The 23,088-nt window shown below is 42.2% G+C and overlaps 2 protein-coding genes across 2 annotated transcripts; both read left to right on the top strand.

Annotated features, from left to right (window-relative positions):
* Positions 1-2,678: 2,678 nt before the first annotated feature.
* On the top strand, positions 2,679-8,109 carry tubb5 (tubulin, beta 5). The gene is made up of 4 exons (XM_083537856.1): positions 2,679-3,204; positions 5,274-5,382; positions 5,520-5,630; positions 5,895-8,109. Exons 1-4 carry the CDS (start codon positions 3,148-3,150, stop codon positions 6,950-6,952), a joined length of 1,335 nt encoding a protein of 444 aa, XP_083393982.1. The 5' UTR covers positions 2,679-3,147; the 3' UTR covers positions 6,953-8,109.
* A 1,070-nt stretch (positions 8,110-9,179) lies between these two features.
* Positions 9,180-22,482, top strand: mdc1 (mediator of DNA damage checkpoint 1; the record flags this gene model as incomplete). Its single annotated transcript, XM_083534560.1, is given in 14 exon segments — positions 9,180-9,198; positions 9,201-9,227; positions 9,230-9,252; positions 9,554-9,704; positions 11,298-11,855; positions 11,971-12,052; positions 12,370-13,505; positions 14,930-14,986; positions 15,653-15,946; positions 16,618-19,712; positions 19,803-19,985; positions 20,685-20,810; positions 21,343-21,453; positions 21,713-22,482. Coding segments are annotated over 14 exon segments (6,066 nt in total). The 3' UTR covers positions 21,917-22,482.
* Positions 22,483-23,088: the final 606 nt, after the last annotated feature.

Below are 23,088 nucleotides of genomic sequence, written 5' to 3'. Positions count from 1 at the left end.
AAATAAGTATAGGATTTCCATGCAAGGAAAAAGAAAAATTCTAACCAGAAGGTGGCACCAAATGGAAGATGATGTATTGACTGATGTCCCACTTTTTGCAAAAGCTGTAGATAAATTAGCTTTTTGAAGACTTTATTATGCAACTATTTAAATGAGCTTTAGCTGTACTAAACTGTAACCAAATTAATTTCACTTCTGTAAAACATCATAATCAGCTGTTTAGGCCATATCTCTGTTCTGTTTATCCCATCATCCAGCCCCTATATTGCCCATTCTGAAACCAGTGAGAACTTGTTGTGAGGGAGTCTTTTAATAACTTCAGGACAAACACACACATTGGAAGATATTCAAAGAGGCTGATTAATATACAATAGAGACAAATGGATTGGGACACCTAACTTTTCCAGATGTTTTGTTTGAACTAGGAGACCAAAACCTGTTCCAGCATGACAATGCACCTGTGCACAAAGCCAGTTCCATGAACATATGGTTTACATGGGATGGATTATCCTCATAATCATCTGCACGGATACAGTGGAGATCATTCAGTGGTGGACAAGTACATAAAAACATGTACTTGAGTTAAAGTAGAGATGCACTAGTTAAAATATTACTCCAGGAAAAGCAAGCCAAGGACCCCCAATAATGCAAAGTGAGTGTATATAATAATAATAATAATAATAATAATAATAATAATAATAATAAAAAAAATAGAGCTCCCCTGATTAAATAACCACGCCCCTTTTAAAATTTTTGATACTGATTCATTAATTACATTTTATTTTCATCTCAGTGTGCAGTATGATGCCATTTTAGTGGCACCTTAAAAAAACTGCTTTAGGGTACATTTCTATGATCAGCCTCATAGTCCTATTGAGAAACAACAATCCTCTTCGAATAGCACGCAGATGTAACCATCGATATAATTCGAACTGCACAAAAGAGGCAGTTTTCTTAATGTCTGAATGCTTTTTTACTTCAGAATACATTTTCCTAAAAGTTTCCTACATTACCGCTGCCATTTCTGTTTCTTCATCATAACTCACTGTTGATGCAGAATGAAAGTTTTTCAATCCTAACCTAAAGTCTACATTTATTTTATGCAAAACAGCGAAAGGTTTCTCACATTTTTGTGATTTTTTTCTCTCTCAAAATATTACCACTTTCATGTCATATTAATAATATGTATTAATAATAATAGTCTTCTATTTTGCACTATTTATATCATTTTGCACATGTATATAACCTTTTCATAAACACTCTATACAGTATTTCCTTCATTGTACTCACTGTATATAATCCTCTTTTGTTTATTTTATTCATATTTTTCATTCATCTGTCATTATTTATATCTTATATATCATAGCCTTAACCAACCTGTAACTCAGCCATTAGGGTTCCACAAGCCAGAGCGCTCTTAGTGCTGATCCCAATCCCGGATAATTTCAAGTTCAAGTTGAAGATCAAGTTTATTTCAATAGCGCTTTTCACAGCGGACACTGTCTCAAAGCAACTTTACAGAATTTAAGGATAAAAGTGAATTATATGTATTTATCCCTGATTAGCAGCCTGGGGAGACTGTGGCAAGAAAAAACTCCCCCAGATGTTATGGGGAAGAAACCTTGAGAGGAACCAGACTCAAAAGGTGAACCCATCCTCATTTGGGTGACATCAACAGTGTGATTATAAATCTTAAAATAACACAAGACACTGGAGAGTAATGAGTAATGAGTAATGTCCTTTCTACAGTCAGTTGATGTTGTGGAACCAGCAGCTACTGAGCAACTCACAAAATAGCTCAACATTTGAAATCATCACAGATCCAACATCAGCTGGATCCAATGCCAAACTCTACATGAAGTAGGATCTAAATGGCGCTGGTACGTCTCTAGATGGTTCGAGATGTTTGCGGGGTCGACATCTACACTTTGAAGGTCCATAATCTTCATGAGGTGGGACACAACTGGAGCAGGCGCAACCTCAGGATGCCTCGGGATGGGGAGAGAAAGAGAAGCAGTGGAGAGAAATTAGCGTAGCTGCTGTTCATGATATTAACAGCACAAGTTGATAATGTGCATGTGATCAGATGTTCTGGAGCACAAGGTTATGACATGTGATGTATGTTATGTGTAGGCTTTGCTAAAAAGATACGTCTTTAATCTGCACTTAAACTGGGAGAGTGTGTCTGAGCCCCAAACACTGTCAGGAAGACTGGGGGTCTGTACACGGTGGCCAGAGCGAGAGATAGAAGGTGAGACGATGCCTGAGGAATGGAGAAGGAGTGTGCTGGACCAATTTTTAAGAATAAGAAAGATGTGCAGACCTGCAGTAACTACAGGGGAAAGAGCACTACGAGGAAGAGCACTACGGACGCATTATTTGCTTTGAGAATGTTGATGGAGAAGTATAGAGAAGGTCGGAAGGAGTTGCATTGTGTGTTTGCAGATTTAGAGAAAGCGTCAGGGTGCATGTGTGCGAATGAGAGGGAGGTTCCTGGGGTTCAACAGTGTAAAGTAATGGAGAGTGTGTTAGAGAAGTGAAGAAAAGAGTGCAGGCAGGGTGGAGTGGGTGGAAAAGAGTGACAGGAGGGATTTGTGATAGAAGAGTATCTGCAAGAATGAAAGGGAAAGTTTATAGGACTGTGGTGAGACCTGAGATGTTGTATGGATTAGAGACAGTGGCATTGAGTAAAAGACAGAAGGTGGAGCTGGAGGTAGCAGAGCTGAAGATGTTGAGGTTTTCTTTGGGAGTGATGAGGATGGACAGGATTAGAAATGAGTTTATTAGAGGGACAGCCCATGTAGGACGTTTTGGAGACAAAGTGAGGGAGGTGTGATTGAGGATGGAGCTGCCAGGATGGAGGAAAAAGGGGAAAACCAAGAAGGAGGTTTATGGATGTGGTGAGGGAAGACATGCAGGTAGTAACCCTAGACAATACTTTTAATAAACCAATGGACTTGATCGTGTTCTAGATTCTAGCCAATCAGAAGACACGTGGGCGGGGCGTTAGATTAGCCCCGCCCCCATCGCACCCAGTCTCACTCTGGAGTAAAACCAGCATTATAAAGCCTTTGTCTAGGCTACAGAGATCAGCGCTGCGTCGCCGTTCCATCCGAGAAACCCAAGCCGTTACACCAAGTGTTCATCATGAGGGAGATTGTTCATATCCAGGCCGGTCAGTGCGGTAACCAGATTGGTGCCAAGGTAAGAACAGCTTACTTTGTTATTATTTTTTATATATAATTAAGTTTATAGAAATAAACTGTAACTTGTATAGAGTTAAACTGTAGCCTGGAGTTGCAACAATGCAAAGCTTCAGACTGAAGAGGAGTCGCCTTCATCCCTTATAGCACATCTTAAATCTTTCTATATTATAATAAAATAGTGTAATTATATGCAAAAGCTATATATATATATATATATATATATATATATATATATATATATATATATATATATATATATATACATACATGCATGCATATATAGCTTGTGCATATAATTACATGTGCACATATATATATATATATAATTAAATGTATCCTGTATTTATATTTTATAATCAAAACAATATTTAATAGTCCAATTTTTATTAAAAAATGTTTACAATTAAAACCTAGTAAATCTCTTAAATTATGAGATAAATTATAATAAATAATAATAAATTATGATATTTTCTTGCACGCCCATGTACTGTATTTACCTGGTAAATCTACACTCCCAGTTCACATATTGTAAAATAAAATGGATTAATAATAGGATATACAGTGCTGCTGTCGTGTTGCCGGGCGTCACCCGTCCCTTTAAACAGCTGTCACATTGGCAACCAGGGCACTTCTTCACACTACTGATAGGTAAAATAGTCTATACATTTTTTTTTTTTTTTTATATATATTTTTTTTTATTCATAAAACGTTTGAAGATGCCTACTGCCGCTAAGACAATAGGCTGTTTTTTCTCAGGCTGTGGAGATTTCATTGGAAGCTGTTGCTCATCGTTCAGAGGATAGGAGAAGGGTGGGGCGAGAGAATCACGGACAAAGGAAAACTAGTTCTCCGTGTAGAAAACCACATCACAGGAGGTAGACAGGCAAAATGAATGTTTGTTGTGTCCGGTTGGACTTGGTCGAACTATACAGGAGCACGTAAATCCTTTATTTTTTGCCGGGGAACAATGAGATGGAGGAGATGAAGGTGATGGAGGAGGTTTTAGCCATGGTGGACTGCAGGCTTAGCAACAGATCTATTCTTATTGACAATATATAAAGAAAAATTTGGCCTGAATCTGACCCTTTTTTTCATGTTCTGGTGACCTATGTTCTATTAGCAGTCCAGTTTTCTCACCAAATCCAGGGTGTCATGGCTGAAAAATTCCTTTTTTTTAAAGGACCATTCACATTTGTCTCAGATATTCAATAGGCTAAATAAAACCCATTTCTTTTGAGATAATGCCTTCAGTGTATTCCCCACATTAGTGGGCGTGGATGGGCTTCGACATTCAGCCATCGAAGTGTGTGTGTGTGTGTGGGTGTGTGTGTGTGTGGGTGGGTGGGTGGGTGGGGAGGGGCGAGCCCCAGCAGATGGAAGACGTGGCTCTAGCAATGGGGTCTCCAGCTGCTCAGAGACTTAGGGTGAATAGCAAGTTGCTAAATCACAGTCGCTCCTGGCTGTTTAATAATGCACCCGAAAACCAGCATGGAGATGTCTGAATACCCTGACATTACAGAGCATTTATAGATTTTTCACTGATTGGTGTATATTATGACAAAGCCAAGTAAGGTTTGATTTGCATGTCGTATGAGAACATGGTTTTCTTTTTCCTGTGGTTTGATGGGGTAATGAGTGGGAGGTTTTGGATTGTACTCTGTCAGCAAACTCCTTCAAAATGTCCTCATTCTTTTCAAAGCAATTTTGCCACATATATCTCAATGTCTCTCCTTTTCCCAGCATTTTTAATTGAAATAATAGGGGTAATTTGGCACTCTCATTCGATGCACTCTCCAAATGTAGTGCACTCACAAATAGAGGTGTATTTTCAGACATGAGGACACCACAGATGCCCTATGATTCGATACATAATTATATATGAACTGCAGGGGCGTTTGGAATTCAACCAAGCACATGCGCTGCCATTTCCCTCCCTCTTTTTTTGTTTCCCCACGCCTCCCAGTCATAAACTACTGTACTATGCAAACTGGAGATATGATGAGGGTTGTTTTGTAATCTAATTAAATAAATGAAATTATTAACAATTTAACTGATTTGTTTTTTTAGTTCTGGGAGGTGATCAGCGACGAACATGGCATCGACCCAACAGGAACCTACCACGGGGACAGCGACCTGCAGCTCGACAGAATCAGCGTCTATTACAACGAGGCTACAGGTACAAAATAATACTCTCACCCCTTTTACACTCTTTAATCTACCTCAGGTCATTACAGCAAAGAATTTCAAAATGTATAAAAATTTGTTTATGTGTTGAACTCTTGTTCTCTCTTTTTCCCCCTTTTTTGAATGAAGGAGGTAAATATGTGCCCCGAGCTATTCTAGTTGACCTGGAGCCGGGGACCATGGACTCAGTCCGTTCTGGACCATTCGGACAGATCTTCAGACCTGACAACTTTGTGTTTGGTAAGTTTGTGGAGAGGAGATTTGTGGATTGATTGACTTTTTTCCTCAGAATTGTTCATAATTCAATAAAATCTGGAGTGTTTCATGTGTTTGAGATCTTTAGTTATTTTTACGAAGTATTCTTCAATCACAGCTACTCACTAGAATTCTAAAGTTTGCCGAATAACATATTTAATGGACCAAAAAAATAAATATTGATATTTCCACTTTAATATCTGACTATTTGAATGCCATTTACTGATATTCGCTTCATTATTGGTCCAGGTCAGAGTGGTGCTGGTAATAACTGGGCTAAAGGCCACTACACAGAGGGAGCAGAGTTGGTGGATTCTGTCCTAGATGTGGTGCGTAAGGAGTCCGAGAGCTGCGATTGCCTCCAGGGCTTCCAGCTCACCCACTCTCTCGGCGGCGGCACTGGCTCCGGTATGGGAACCCTGCTTATCAGCAAGATCCGTGAGGAGTATCCCGACCGCATTATGAACACCTTCAGCGTGGTGCCTTCTCCTAAAGTGTCCGACACAGTGGTGGAGCCCTACAATGCCACGCTGTCTGTCCATCAGCTGGTGGAAAACACAGACGAGACCTACTGCATTGACAACGAAGCTCTGTACGACATCTGCTTCCGCACCCTGAAACTAACCACTCCCACTTACGGCGACCTGAACCACCTCGTCTCTGCTACCATGAGCGGCGTCACTACGTGCCTGCGCTTCCCCGGGCAGCTCAATGCCGACCTGCGCAAGCTGGCCGTCAACATGGTGCCCTTCCCACGTCTGCATTTCTTCATGCCTGGTTTCGCACCTCTGACCAGCAGGGGGAGCCAACAGTATCGCGCACTCACTGTGCCCGAGCTCACACAGCAGGTATTCGACGCTAAGAACATGATGGCTGCCTGTGACCCACGCCACGGTCGTTACCTGACCGTCGCCGCCGTGTTTCGTGGCCGCATGTCCATGAAGGAGGTTGACGAACAGATGCTCAACGTGCAGAACAAGAACAGCAGCTACTTCGTCGAATGGATCCCCAACAACGTCAAGACTGCCGTGTGTGACATCCCACCACGCGGGCTCAAGATGGCCGTCACCTTTATCGGTAACAGCACCGCCATCCAGGAGCTGTTCAAGCGCATCTCCGAGCAGTTTACTGCCATGTTCCGACGCAAGGCCTTCCTGCACTGGTACACCGGAGAGGGCATGGACGAGATGGAGTTCACCGAAGCCGAGAGCAACATGAACGACCTGGTATCTGAGTATCAGCAATACCAGGACGCTACTGCTGAAGAAGAGGGCGAGTTTGAGGAGGAGGGCGATGAGGTTGCATAATAAGTAAAGCAGAGGCGATCGAGAGAGGGCCGGGGAACGGGAGCAGGATTCGAAAGGGAGTAGTGGTATTTTAAAAGGGGGAGTAAAATGTAGCACAGCACATGCGGAATTAACCGTACGTGTCTTGAAGTTAAAGTTAGCACTAGACAAATGGGGCCAAAACAACCAGAGGAGTCTTGAACAAATGTTCTTGAGCACAGAATAAAAACAATAGTAGCAACAGTTATTCATTGCGATTTTTTCCTTTACCTTAACAATGTCACATCAGGAAAAGGCATGATGTAGTCTAGTCTCCCTTGCCTATATTATGTTTGATCCGACCCCCAGAAGAGATTTTTTGGTGCTAAAATAATTTGATACTGGTTTAAAACCTAGGTTTTGGAAAGCGGCCATTTTGATTGGCAGAGCTGTATAAGCTAGATAACACTAAATGAACTATACACACATCTAAATGGTGAAGCTGTGATAGAGCCTGGGGGAAGGATCCTTAATGGTGGTATGGTGTGTTCAGATGCATCATTCATTTTCTTTATCCTTTTTTTTTTTCTTTTATTTTAAACTGTTTCAACACTCACAGGAAATGTGAAAACCCCGAAACAGATTGAAGTCCGAATGATTCTTAAAGTGTTTGTGTATTCCTCCTAGCGTGAGCGGTGCACTACAATGGGACGACTTTGCACAATGATGCCACTTCAAAATGTCCTTATACACAGTATTCAGTCAAATGGTTTACAAAGAGAGGAACAGGGTTTTATGGAATGATGGAAAGGAAAATCAGAAGTGCAGGAACAAAGGGTGAGATTCAAACCAGAGAGCGATGTTTAGTCTCCCTGCCTGGACGCCAGCCAACGTCTGCAGAGGGGAAGCCTGGACACAATGTGTGGTACAAGAATTTAGAACGGATCACGTGAGAACGCTTGAACTTAAAAAAAGACAGATTTTAGAACATTAATAAGAAGGAACTTTTTTTGCCATAAATCTAAAGAACGTGCGTCCTGTATCTGAGCCCAAAGCTTTTCCATTTGTTTTTGGCATGTTTTTGTTTCTTTTTTTTATCAGGAAGTTTTAAGAATGTCTTTTACATTTTTATACTTCGATTTCCTAATGGAAGGACCTGAGCCTCTGGGAAAAAAAACAATAAAATAAACATAAAACGCTGTCGACTTTTTGACTGCTTCTTTCACATATAGGTCTTTAAGACAAATACTTGGCAAGACAACATATAGCTTAAAAATTACATATATTTGTATAGTTATTATATTTATATAGTAAAATATATTGACACTATATTATAGCGGCCATTTTGTATTAGACACTGTATGATAGCGGCCATGTTGTATTAGTCAGCGTATGGTAGCGGCCATGTTGTATTAGACACTGTATTATAGCGGTCATGTTGTATTAGACACTATTATAGCAGCTATTTTGCATTAGACACTATTATAGCGGCCATGTTATATTGGACACTTCATTATGGCGGCCATTTTCTATTAGACACTGTCTTATAGCGGCCATGTTGTACTAGTCAGCGTATGATAGTGGCCAAGTTGTATTAGACACTGTATTATAGTGACAATTTTTGTATCAGTCAATGTATTATAGTGCCCATGATTTATTAGACACTTTTATAGTGGCCATTTTATATTAGACACTGTATTATAGCAGCCATGTTGTATTATACAATTGCAGACATGTTGTATTTGACGTTGCATTTTAGCAGCCATGTTTAATTAGACACTATTATTGCAGCCATGTTTTCCAGTGGGGAAATTTCTGTTTTACAGCAGCAAAGAAAAGGAAATATAATACAGTATATACAACACAATGTATAAATAAAAAAGAAAAAAAAGAGACCACGAATATTGAAACTTATTGCACTTAGGTATTATTGCACGGTTTTAAATTATTGTTATTGTTTCAGTAAAGCCAATGGCTGTACTGTACTATAAATAGTACTATAATATATAATATAAATATAAATAATATAAAATATAAATGATAATATAAATAATAATAATATACATTTCTATAATAATTTACACACACACACACACACACACACACACACACACACACACACACACACACTGCCCATGCCCATTGAGTGACAACGCGGGGAAATGTATACAAAACATGGCGTCCGCTACAGAACATCCAATCAAAAATCATTATTTTTTGAGCGACATTTTCTTATCCAATCAGCTTTAGGCAGCATCGATGTTGACCAATGGGCGGGCGTATTTACTTTTAAGGCGTAGCTTACAGTTCCGGAAGTTTTCCCTCACTGCTGCAACTACGTGGTAATGTATACGATTGTGATTTATTTAACGAAATACATGAGCAAAGGCAAACTACCCCATGGTAGCAGAATCTTTTGTAACATTGTGGCATGTTTTCACGTCTTGCATGGATTAATTTAAAAAGTCGAAATGGCCAGAAACTAGACCAGATCAACCTTCTCGAGATGTTTCTTGACCTCCCTTGCCTGCTCAGGGTGCTTAGAGATCAGGGCTGAGCTTTGAGGCTTGAATTTGCAGCTGCAGATGTAGATCCTGCAAAAGGGTTTCACACAAATATCTCTGATCTCTGTCTCCTCTGCAGGACTGCATGGACGCCACCCAGCAGATCGAGGACTCCTTCTTCGGAGAGGAGGATCACTCTGATCATAAGCATGACCTGGAAGAAGAAAAGAGGCAAAGAAAGCCATTGGCTTTACTGAAAGTTTTAAAAAACAACCACGTCCCAGAGACAGGTGAGCAGTAAAAACATACTTACACCTCAAAGACCTACAAAGACACACACACACACACACACACACACACACACACACACACACACACACACACACACACATCTGTCTGTCTGTCTGTCTGTTAAATATTTCATGATAGATAACACTCCAGCCTACTTGTTCTCTGAATAACACTTACAGAGCTTTGATGTGTGTTTCAGCTCATTGTTATTGTTGTATGGCGGAATGGTAATCATGTTGGTTCAGTATTCATTTCACCTGAAATAAGTCTTGTGTGTTTCTTTTCTATATGCAACAAACACACAAGCCTTGGACAGTGATTTGCCTGGAGGAATGTTCTTTGGACAGATGAGTCCAAATATGACATTAGTGGCACTAACAGAAGAACTTGTATAAGATGAAGAACTTGAAAAGCTTAATGGTTTGGGGTTGCTTTGGAGCAGGAAAAGTTGGGGACTTTCTGTGTGCATATACTAAACTAACACTGCTTCCATTCTATACTTCAACATCATACAATTCTGTCTGGACTGCGTCTTATTTAAACCAACTTCATCATACAACAAGACTATAACCTGAAGCGTATGTCTAAGATCTGTAAGCGTTATTTAGAGAGCAAACACTCGGCTGGACTGTTATCTATAATGTAACACCCTGCCCAGTCACTGCACTGAAAATCCTATTGACCTGCTCTGGGATGAAATGGATCACAAGGTCAAAAAGAAATCTTGAACTAGTGAAGAACATCTGTGACAAGTTTTCCAAGAGGCAAGGCAAAGTATTTCAGCTTAAATTGTTGGAGATATTAACTGGTTGCTGATTATTCATGCTAATTTAAATTGGCATTTGCATCTGGTATTCATGCTAATTGAAAATTGTAAAACTTTAACCAAACAAATACATAAATGTACAGATGTTCAACTTTTATTTTCATTGAAAGTTTTCTGGTCTAATTAAATTTTCAAACATCTCTTAAAAAAAAAACAATCTATAAAAGTCAATGTAGTTTACAAACAGATGAGCCAAATTAGTTTGTCATCATACATTTCCCGCTCCGGTGCAGAGGCAGGTGTCTCTTCAGCCGCATGGCAGTTAAAACAGTCAGACAGCATAAATGTCTTTCTCACAAAGCCCATCACGCTCATGAGCAACTGAAAATCCCGTCTGAATTCCATGTCCTGTATTTAATGTTCCCGTTTTTCTGACTGCTTTATCTTAATTTTCCCTACTACCTCAAATCCACTTGATCCCCTTATCACCATATACAAAGATTGTGTGTTAAACTGTGGTAGTCCTGCTATTGTATTGTAAAGAAATGTTTGTCAGTTACTGTATGTATATTATGAGTTACCATTTAACCAATTATCTAGTGCATTATTCAATTCAGTTCAGTTTTATTAGCATTTATCCCTGATGGGTGAGCCAGAGATGACTGAGGTTGAGGTAAAACTCCCTGAGATCATATTAATGAGAAACCTTGTGACTCCTGGATGTCCATATCCTTATACACTGATTTATCATATATTGCAATGTTTAAATTTAATCACCATGTTATATATTGTAGTTCAAATTTCTTTCTCCATCATTTATCCACAGAGGTGCCTCTCTACCAAGGAGAGAATGTTTTAGGAAGAGATCCTACATCGTGCTCTGTGCCGATCGAAGCCCGTTCCATATCCAGCCGTCATGCCGTCATCTCCGTTTCCACGTTCGGTGCTAACGACCGTCGTGGTCACAATGAAGCTACAGAAGCCCTTCTGTGGGACCTGGGCAGCTTAAACGGCACCAGGAAGGGTCGGCTTAAACTGACCCCACACGTACGCTATGCGCTGACTGAAGGAGACGGCGTGGTGCTCGCCGATCTGCCCTGCCAGTACGTCGTCTTAAACAACGCAGAAAGGAGCACGGTTACGTCTGCAGCTGACGTTGGGAGAGGGAAAGCGAAGGGTCAGACGTCCGGTTGCAGCGGCTCCAAAGGAGTGGAGAACGGTTCGAAGAAGAATAATGCGCTACCTCCTGTTCCAGTGTGGCCCGATGAAGCGAAAAGTCCGTCGTTGACGACCCCTAAGAAGCCAGAGAGGACCCTGGTGCCTGAGTCGGAATCAGATTCTGAGGGCGAGAAGCATACAAGAAGAGACAGGAGGAGGATTGTGGGTGGGTGACGAGAATAGCAAACAGGCATACCGTACTGTATTCACACAAGCATTCGTGATTCTCTCTCTCTCTCTCTCTCTCTCTCTCTCTCTCTCTTCCCCTTTGTCATTTTTAGACTCCGACTCTGCGTCTTCTGATTTTTCCAGCCCAACATGTTCGACATTCCTGACTCCAGCAAACAAAGTCATTCCAGAGAGGTAAACAGCACATCAGACACTCAGATGTTCTCCTAATGTGCTGTTTGTACAGCATGAAGGTTTGCCAGTCAGCTTGCCAACCACCTGCATGTCTTCCCTCACCACATCCATAAACCTCCTCTTTGGCTTTCCTTCTTCTTTTTCTCCATCATACCTGTACGGTCCTTCTAATAAACTCATTCCTTGTCAATTTCCAAATGAATATCGCAGCATCTTTAGCTCCAGCTCTGCCTCATGTCTTCTCGCCAGTGCCACTGTCTTTAAAACATACAACACAGCAGGTCTTATAAACTTCCTTAATTTTTTTCTCCCCACAGTGAAGATGAGAGCTCCATTACTCCATCCCCAGCACTGCAGGGGAGACTTGTAAAGACTGAGAATGACCCTGAAGTCTCCTCAGACTCCTCGAAACCTGACCCGCTCCTCTTCAACATAGACAGCGACTCAGACGTTGAGGACGAAGACGTTGAAGCGGCGAAGTTGACGCCGGGAACCGAGGCTGCTCCCGCATCTGGAGCGGGCGCTAAAAATCCTGTCGGTCTGCACATGGACAGCGACACCGATGTAGAGGAGGACGTAATGGAAAAAGACAAAAAGGATCCTAATGTTTTGGCGGCACCCGTGAAACAGGACTCTGTAAATCCAGCCGCACTGAACATGGACAGCGATACCGACGTAGAGGAGGACGAGCTGGTTAAAACGGACACCACGGAGAAGAAAGAAACTGCGAGTTCTGGCCAGTTCCACTTAGAGAGCGACACCGACGTAGAGGAGGACGTAATGGAAAAAGACAAAAACGATCCCAAAATTTTGGAGGCACCCGTGGTACAGGACTCGGTAAATCCGGCCGCACTGAACATGGACAGCGATACCGACGTAGAGGAGAACGAGCCGGTTAAAACAGACACCACTGACAAGAAAGAAACTGCCAATTCTGGCCAGTTCCACTTAGAGAGCGATACCGATGTAGAGGACGAGGATGTCCCTCATATCCAAGATTCCCGACCCAAACCGAGTCACGTGGCGGAGCTCAACATGAACAGCGACACTGATGTAGAAGAAGAGAAGGTTAAAGGGACAGGAAAAGCTAAGGAGCCACCATCAGACGACATGACAGATGGCAAAGACGGCAGAATTTTAGGTCATCAGTCTGACAGCGATACAGATGTGGAGGATGATGTCACTGAGATCAGAACGCCTGCTGCAGCCAAGGAAACAGGAAGCTCTCATACACGTTCAGATATCCAGAACGCTAGTGAACGCAGCACAGACGCACGACACGAGAGTCCTGTTCAAGCCCAGCATCCTGCTGAAACACTGCAGGAGGAGTTCAGACTGGACAGCGACACGGACGTGGAGGAGGATGAAGAGAAGACTGAGGAGAAAGAGCAGAAGTCAGCAACAGAAGCTGTAGTCGTACACATTGTCCATTCGTCTACACCAAGAGGAGCAGGTGCATTTATTTTATTTATATTTAAATAAATAAATAAATAAATAAATATATATATATATATATATATCAGTACAGACCAAAAGTTTGGACACACCTTCTCATTCAAAGAGTTTTCTTTATTTTCATGACTATGAAAATTGTAGATTCACACTGAAGGCATAAAAACTATGAATTAACACGTGGAATTATATATGGAATTATATACATAACAAAAAAGTGTGCAACTGAAAAATGTCATATTGTAGGTTCTTCAAAGTAGCCACCTTTTGCTTTGATTACTGCTTTGCACACTTTTGGCATTCTCTTGATGAGCTTCAAGAGGTAGTCACCTGAAATGGTCTTCCAACAGTCTTGAAGGAGTTCCCCGAGAGATGCTTGGCACTTGTTGGCCCTTTTGCCTTCACTCTGCGGTCCAGCTCACCCCTAAACCATCTCGATTGGGTTCAGGTCCGGTGACTGTGAAGGCCAGGTCATCTGGCGCAGCACCCCATCACTCTCCTTCTTGGTCAAATAGCCCTTGATGCCTTCAGTGTGACTCTACAATTTTCATAGTCATGAAAATAAAGAAAAGTCTTTGAATGAGAAGGTGTGTCCAAACTTTTGGTCTGTACTGTATGTGTGTGTGTATATGTATGTGTATATATATATATATATATATATATATATATATATATATATATATATATATATATATATATATATATATATATATATATATATTATATATAAAAATGTATTTTTTTTTTTTTTGAATTTGTGTAAAAAAATGTTTTTATAAAAATAATATAAAAAAAAATTGTAAATGTTTTGCTGTTTGTAATGCATTAAAAAATACGATAAATACATTTATATATCTTTTTTTTAATTATTTATCTTTTTTAATCTTTTTTAAGTGGATTACAAACAGCAATACATTTAACATTTTTACATCTTTTTTTTACAAATTCTAGAATATGTAGATAATACAAACAAAGAAATACAATAAAATAAAATGATCATAATTACTTGGGGGATGTCAGATATATGCTTTACAGTAGGAGATATTTATTTATTTATTTAGGTTCTCAGTGTATAATAGAGGCTGTAGTGAAAAATCATGCTAATTTGCATTATGTAATATGGGAGATCAAACAATTTCCTTAATAGCAGTCTCTTATTATATTGGATCACCCACCTGTACTATATGTATGAAATGAAACGCACGCTTTAATGCATGCTTTGATGCCTGCTTTGGCAGTACAATATAATAAAAAATGGGGTGATGGGGTCCGAAAAAGATGCTGATACCTGTAAGTGGATTCTTTTTGGCAACCGCACATCCCGTACTGTGTTTTTGCTTTTACACCACAGCGGTTTGCCTCAAAATGTACATGTGTAAACATTTTATGCTTTTTGCATTTTGTGTGTTTGTGTCTCTTTTACAGGCTTGTCTGAGGAGATGGAAATGGAAGCATTCCTCAGTCCAACTCAGCTGTTCAAACGTGAGAGCTAAATACGTCTGATCGAGGCCAAGTGTCTTGTAATCCGATCACTCTGACATCTTGTAGAGGGAATGGATGTAGCCACGTGTCATTTCCTGTGTGTGTTTTTCCGCAAATCGAAAGACTACCGAGTCACTAGGGTTCCGATATTAATGAGGCAGTTTTTCCATTTCTTTTTTTTTTAAACCATTTTTCAGATTAACACTGCAATGTTAGTGGGCTTTTTGTTTCGTGAATTGGTCTACTCATATTTGTTTAAGAATACGACATCATTTTGGCACCATACATCCACTATAGATCAAAGTATGTGGAAATTGATTATTGCAGTTGAAAGCACACATTTGTACAGAAATGAAAGGAACTGGATTGGGGCTGAACTGGAACACTGATTACGCCTGGACATCACGCAGCAAACAAATCCCTTTAGACACCTTCCAAAATCTAGTGTATAGATGTTCCAGGAGATCGGTGGTTGTCAGGGTTTGCTTTTCATCTAGCGATTCAACACTGGAAGATGCCGTCCAATTTTTTCGAGGGTTTCACCTTGGTCAATTCATTAACACTTTCCAGGCTGGGTGTGTGTGTGTTTTTATGTAAGATCTCTCTAAACTCTGCCCCCTTCTTTACGCTATTTCTCTTTTTTTTTTTCTCTCTCTCTCACTCTAGGGCCGGTTCTCCCCTCTCTGCTTTACCCGTCCGTCTCTCCTGGAGCTCTCGGTCACAGTGATGATGAATTTGCTGTGGCTGAAACTCAGTCCTTTGTGTGTGATGCTGCTCAAGCTGACGCTACTCTCGACGAGACGCCACCGTCGCCGGTTAGTGTGGAATCGCGGCGCTCAGACGGAGCCTCGTCCTTCCAGCTGGGCCTATCAGACAGCAGCCATCAACTGCCAGAAGCTCGAGAGCATAACCGGGAACCTGCAGAGGACGACTGGCAGCTGCAGGCAACTCAGTTATACGGTAACTAAATCCCTCATGGCCTTTTCTTTGAATGGGAAACAGTAATAAAGCCAATTTTTCAGAATTTCTTTCTTTACATTTAACATTCACATAAAGCAGTTTGTGTTTTTACATTGAAATTGCAGAGACCTGCAGATAAACATGCAAATATATGTACAAAGAATTAATCAATCAGCGTAGAGAGTGGATGCATTTTTCAGCTTATTGGCATGTTTTATGGTGAGTTTTTTTTTCTTTTTTCCAATTAGCTGCAGTCCAGACAGACTTGAATGGTGTATAGAATAGAATGGTGGCCATGTTGGTTCTTTTCACCCGTAATTAATCTCCAACCATCCCTGCTCCAAAACAACCCCAAACCATTAAGCTTCCACTTCCATGTTTGACTTTGGGTGTGAGGAAGTCTTACATCTTCTCTCCTGTTCCTACGTCTTACATAAGTTTTTCTGTCACATTCGGACTCCTCTGTCCATAGAACTTTCTTTGTTAACTGTTCAATCCATGTGTATTTTCACCTTTTAACTAGTTTGTTGGGTATAAACACAAGAAACATGGATTTGCCTCAAAAAAACAAAAGACTGTGTTTCCAAATTTCTAAAAGACTCTGTAGCAACTACGAATTCTCATTATATGATAAAGCAAACAGTATTGATATTATCTTTCATGTATTACAGCGATGAAAAATTCAGAAGTCAGTACTAAAGCTGGGCAAACGCAGCCGGATCTGGATGCTACGCAGGCTTACACCGATGTGACGGAAATAGATGAGGAGGAAGATGTTGGAAAAAAAGAAGAAAAAGGAGAACAAGACACTCATGCTGCTGAAAATGTACTCATCAAACACGGCGCGTGGAAAGACGAGAACAGTGACGTCGTCGTTAGTGAACCGGAAAGAACGACGGAAGAGGATGAAGAGATGCGAGTGGATTCGCATCTCTCCACTGCAGACACTCTGCTGATCGTCAGGAGCCCGAGGCAGGAGGAGCAGACTCAAGCCGGCATCTTCCTCGCAGCCCAAAGTAAAAAAGAACAGAAGGAGACTGAGACTGTGGAACATGGGAGCAGGGATGAGGAGCTGCAAGAGACAGAGCGAGCTCGAAATGAAAGTGCGGAGCTGGAGAATGATGAAGGGAGAGCGAAGAAAGAGAAGAGTAAAGTAATTAGAGTTGGACCAGAAGAGGAGCCTCTACAGATTGATGATCTCGCTCAGGTTGCTGTTGCCGGAACGCTGCCTATGTGTGAGGAGGAAGATGAAGAGGATGAGGAGCAACCCATTGAAACAAGCTCAAACAGAGGAACCCATTCTGCTAAGGTTGACCTCGCTTATGTTGCTGTTGCTGAAACGCTGCCTATGTGTGAGGAAGAAGATGAAGAGAATGAAGATGAAGAGCAACCGATTGAGACAAGCTCAAACAGCCGAACCCAATCTGCTAAGGTTGACCTCGCTTATGTTGCTGTTGCTGAAACGCTGCCTATGTGTGAGGAAGAAGAGGAAGAGGAGCTGATTGAACCTAGCTCTAGAAGACCAAAGCAGCCTGCTAAGGTTGAATCAACACAGCCTCTTGAGCTTGATGATCTCTCTCATGTTGCTGTTGCCAAAACGCTTCCTATGTGTGAGGTAGAAGAGGGAGAGGACGAAGAGCAGCTGGCTGAACCGAGCTCCAGCAGACCAATGCAGCCTGCTGAGGTTGAATCAACACAGCCTCTTGAGCTTGACGATCTCACTCATGTTGCTACAGCCGAAACACTGCCTATGTGTAAGGAAGAAGAGCAGATTAAACCTAGCAGACGCCCTGGCAGGAGGAGACCGCCTGCTGGTGCTGTGCCAAAACAGAGCATCAAGTCTGATCAGGAGGATAAAGAGGGGCAAGAGGGAGAGCAAAAGAGTGAAGCAACATCTACTAGGAGGTCCAGTATGAGGAGAATCGGTGCGAAGGCGAAGCCGGTTGAGTCTGGCGCCACCATTCCTGAAACACTACCGATGAATGAAGAAGAGGAGGAACAGGAGGAAAAGGGACGGAGTGAAACCAAACCCGGTAGAAAATCTAGCCGAAGAAGAACGACCTCTAAACCTGAGTCTACACAACCTCTCAAGCCCGAAACTGTGAAGATGGATGAAGAAGAGGGCGAGCAAGACTCTAAAAGGTGCCTGAGAGGAAAAGGAAGAGCAGCATCTGGAAAGGGTAAACCCGTTGGGAAGAAGGGAAAGAGAGAGAAAGGAGAGCAAGATTCAGGCAGCGAAGCGGAGGAGGATAGAGGGAATAAAGGAAGACGACGAAAGGATTTGAGGCAGAAATCTAAAGACGATGATGAGGCCAGAATCGCAGTAAGCGAAGAAATCGAACATTTAAAAAGGCAAGAGGAAGAGGAGGAAAGAAAGATACTACAGAGGAAGAAGGAGGAAGAGGAAGCTAGAGAGAGGGAGAAAAGCGAAGAGAGCATGAGACTGAAGAAGGAAAGGGAGGGGAGAGAAGAACGTGAAAAGAGGGAGCAGGAGGAAAAGGACAGATTGAAAAAAGAGAGAATAGAGAGGGAGAAGAAGGAGTCGGAAAGAGTCGAAAGGGAGAGGCAGCTGGAAAAGGAAAGGAGAGAGCAAGAAGAAAAAGAAAGGCAGGAACAAGAGAGGGTGAAGAGAGAGAAAAAGGAAAGGGAAGAAAAAGAGAAGCTAGAAAAAGAAGGGAGGGAAAGACAAGCGCTTGAGGAAGAGCTTGAAAGAGAACGGAAAAAACGAGAAGAAGAGAGAATCGCAAGAGAAATCGCAAGAGAAAAAAGGGAAAGTGAAGAGAGAGAACAACAAGAGAAAGAAATGAGGAAAGAGAAGGAAAAACAGGAAAAGGAAATGAAACAAACGAAGAAGGAAAAAGAGAGCAAAGGCAATGACAAGGGTATGGAAAAAGAAGAGAGACATGCACCAGGGAAACGGAAAACATGGCTAGGAAGAAAGGGGAAAAAAAGCATAAAAGGGGAGGAGCAAAAATTAGAAGAAGGAACTGAGGAAAGAGTGGAGACTGATCAAGATTTCAGTGAGAAACAAAAACAAGAAGATAAAGAAGTGAGCGGTAAAAAGCGAGAGGATGAACAAGCCGAGAGTGACGCAAAACCCAGACGAGGCCGACGCACCACCAGAAAATCTGTTGCGCCCCCTGCTGACGTGGAGGACGAAGGCGGTCCAGCTAAACGAACTCGTTCGCGCTCTAACTCCTCAAACTCTGTCTGCTCGGAGCAGTCCACTCAGGATAACCTAAATGAAGGAAGAAGAAGATGGGGAAGGAGGAAAACTGCTGAAGAGGTGAATGAGAAAAGCAGTGTATCAGGCAGAAGAACATGCGCAGCGCCCTCTAGGGAGAGGGAGGACACAAAGCAGGCTGCTCGTTCTCGCTCCAACTCCAGGAGCTCCGAACGATCCAGCAGCAGCATAGGCACTCGGAGCCAAGGCAGAGGGGGGAAAAGAAGGAAAACTATGAAAGCTGAGGAGCAGGAAGAAAAGGATGTGGAGGTGGGAAAACAGTCAGCATCTGTAGGGAGAGGAAGAGGACGTGGAAAAGCACGAGGTGGGAAACATCCCGGTCCAAATGTCATAAAAGCGGAGACTGCTGGTGAGCCCGAGGAGCCTAAACCCGAGGTCCCGGCCGTTTCCAAGGACAGTGTTACGAGCCCGAGCAGCAGCAGGGGGCGTAAAAGAGGTACTGATGTTTTAGTGCTGACGCCAGAAACTCCTCAGCCGACTCCTAAAACCCCTCGGCGCTCTATAACCGGACCGACACACAAGGTAGAGGAAGTCACCTTTCGTACAGCATACAAGAAATGACCACTAGCAGTACTATCGCTAGAGTAAAGATCGTCTCTCACTCCCTTTCAGATTCTATTTACAGGAGTAGTGGATGAGGACGGGGAAAAGGTGGTGACGCGTCTGGGTGGAGGCCTGGCCAAAGGCGTAGGCGATATGACCCACCTGGTGACGGATAAAGTCCGTCGGACCGTGAAGTTTCTGTGCGCCGTGGCCAGAGGAGTGCCAATCGTAACCCCTGATTGGTTGAGAAAGGTGAGGAAATTGAGGAGGTCTGCACTTTAGCCAAAAAAAACCAAAACAATGGTATTAGACAATACTCTGAAATGACTGAGATTTAGGCCGCATCAAAAACATGACACTGTAGAACTGTAGAATGTAGAAGCAAACACCCCCCACCAATGAAAAGATCAATTCTGTCTGGCTTTTTTCACATCGTTCATTTCAGACAAATTGGCTAGCTCACGTTGAAAATGAACGCTGCATTGCGTCATTGCCGTGCCGCCGAACGCGGCTCGGTACAATGATCCCTTCTCATGCTTCTCGCCCACCGCTTGTTTTCGAACCACTGCTACTCAATGTTCACACACGCCCACATTTTTTTTCCACTGTCCTCTTGAACCAGAGAGCAGGGCAGCTTTATTGTGGATTCCCTGCTCTGCGTGGCCGTGGCATCATCGGAATTCAAGCTTGTGATCCCCCCGAGGAGTGCATGAGAACTTCACTTTTGACATTTGGGATTGAGAAGTCAAAAAAACAACAACGTGGCAATAAAGCGATATAGACTGACACCAGAGCAAGAGACTGTAACTGGTCGTGTCTACCAGCATTTGGAACGGCTTGTCTTTGTGTATTGTGGATATGAAACCGAATTGCTCACAGTCACAAACACTTGGGTTTCAAATAGGTTTCTAAACAGTTTTTTCCCCCCTCCATCCCTCCCTCTCTGTACAGTGTGGTAAAGCCGGAAGCTTCCTCTCACCTAATGGATTCCTAGTAAAAGATGTAGAGCAGGAGAAGAGATTTAACTTCAGTCTACAAGATGCTCTAAGAGCAGCCAGCTCTCAGACTTTATTGCAGGTACAGTCTTCTATCTTCTCTTCTATTATTTTTAAATCTCAGGCTCCTGCCCGTGATGAATCCTGTGCACCACGAAGCCGGTACCTGTTATTCGGGTGATGGATTCTTCTCAGCAAAGTGACGACCCCCGACACTGCATTCTACCGTGATCTGATACCAGTGTATCGCATACCACACCATCACCGCATCATTTCTAACGAATTCTAACGGGGTTTTTTTCTCTGAAACTGCATAACCCAAATTCAACTCAAGTCATGGACTAGAATGGGTTTTTTTTTTTTGCTCTGAAACTGCAGAACTTAAATTCAACTCAGGTCGTGGACTAGAATGTTTTTTTTTTTTTTTTATTTTGTTATTCCACTTTAATTTTTAAAGGTGTTCCTTTAATATATGATTTTGAACTACACTATAATGTACTTTTTGTAAAATTTTGTTGAAGTAACAGTACTTTTACTTGAGAAGAATATTTTATTGCTCTTTTCACCTCTGGTCATGTGATAGAATAGTCCTAATGCATATATTTCTGTAACAGGGCTATGAAATCCATGTAACGCCCTCTGTGAAACCCGAACCGGCTCAGATGAAGGAAATCATCACCTGCTGTGGGGCACGCTTTCTTCCCAAAATGCCCTCTGCCCACAAGGTAGCAGCTCACACGCATTTAGCAACACTGCTAATTTGATCACATTTGCCTTCGCGCTTAGCATTCACCTTATTCACAATTCATTCTAGCTTCAGGCTGGGAATATTTGATAAAGCCTTTTTGATCCCCTCTTTTTGAATACTGCATACATGTCCAAACCTTCTCTAGAGACAGCCATGCTTCCATTTTCGTGCTTCCGCCTGTTTTTCGGATTCTTTATACTGAACCAGATGCCTCTTTCTTTCTCTGCCTGTGCTAGGCTCAGACGATAGTGGTGGTGTCTTGTGAAGAGGATCGGGCGTTGTGCGAAAGAGCTCGGAGTTTGGCTCTTCCTGTGGTCAGCGCCGAGTTCCTGCTGACTGGCATCCTGCAGCAAAAAGCAGACGTGCAAACACACGCGCTCTCTCTTTCGCCTGCTGCTGCTGCGCAGAAAAAACCTGCTGCACGCAGCCGGGGAAAGTAGTTTATATATCCCTGAACTTGTGGAATGTCAAGTCATTTTTAAGCTACTCTCTTAGAACCTGTCCCTTTCCTAGTTGTTGGGTTGGTGGCCTTGTTATTTTGATGTGCATCTTTCATTTGGGAATACAGTGGTTTACCTTTTACACAAATGAGCTGTGATTTAGTTTTTAAGGTAAAGCAGTGTTTTTTTTAATGATAATTATTTAAAGGCACACTGTATGATAACAAACTGATGTTAGGGTCACCATTTTTAAATCCACTTCGCCACCGTTTGTCCAGTGTCAGCTGTCGGCTTACGTCGAGGATAAGTGCCCCTTCAAATCCATCTTATGTCAAATGTGCCTTCGCCACCCTTTTTTTTTTGAAAGTCGGCAGAATTGTTACAAAACGTGATCGATCCGTTGCCAAAGCTGGGCAAAGACACAAACACATACTGGACCAACATCATCAGACTTCTGACCCTTTTCCAGTGAAAAGACACATTAAATGCACAGCTCAGGTTTCCAACTGAAGGTACCATTCCAGCAACGGTATTCCAATGTGAATAAACTTTTGTTAGCTAAAAAATGTTTGTTGTGTCTTTGAACCAGATTCTCTGATCTGATGAAATCAAATTTGAACTGTTCAGCCTCAATTCTACTTATGTCTGGAAGAAACCTGGCAGCACTCATCACCTGCCCAAAACCATCCCAGAAGTCTAGCGTCATGCTGTGGGGGTGTTATTTTGCAGCAGGGACTTGGCAAATGGTCAGGGTTGAGGGAAAGTTAAAAAAAAATTTAGCGGAGTAAAGAGATCTCCTCAATAAAGAAAACCAACCGAAGGTTCACCTTCCTGCATGACAACAACCTTAAGCACACTAGAACCCTACTAAGTCTCTGGGGAGACCTGGAGGTGGATGTCCACTTGTGGACCCTATACAAACAGACCCATTTTTAGAGGTTTTGCCATGAAGAATGGCAGAAGATCCCCCAGTCCAGGGGTGCAAAGCTTGTTACGTCATACCCCAGATAGACTCGAGGCGGTAATTGTTGCTAGATTGTGTGTGATTTTAGGGAATATATAATGATTTCATTTCTAAGGAAGTCTGCTTGAGTTTTTGGTGTTTCCATAAAACGCAGCTCGGTAGATTCCGAGATTTGCCGACCTCGAACGAGCTTCTCCGAGAAGGCGCG

The sequence above is a fragment of the Silurus aristotelis genome (genome assembly GCF_946808225.1).
Source record: "Silurus aristotelis genome assembly, chromosome: 1".
NCBI classification, from domain to species: Eukaryota; Metazoa; Chordata; class Actinopteri; order Siluriformes; family Siluridae; genus Silurus; species Silurus aristotelis.
Note: the sequence above shows the minus strand (reverse complement) of the source record. Positions and strands in the feature narration are given on the sequence as shown.

Bases quoted from the DNA above. Each gene is read 5' to 3' on its own strand.
- tubb5 (XM_083537856.1), top strand. From the start codon at position 3,148: ATGAGGGAGATTGTTCATATCCAGGCCGGTCAGTGCGGTAACCAGATT. The intron at 3,205-5,273 runs GTAAGAACAGCT...TTGTTTTTTTAG, and splicing joins GTAACCAGATTGGTGCCAAG to TTCTGGGAGGTGATCAGCGA. The intron at 5,631-5,894 runs GTAAGTTTGTGG...TTATTGGTCCAG, and splicing joins ACCTGACAACTTTGTGTTTG to GTCAGAGTGGTGCTGGTAAT.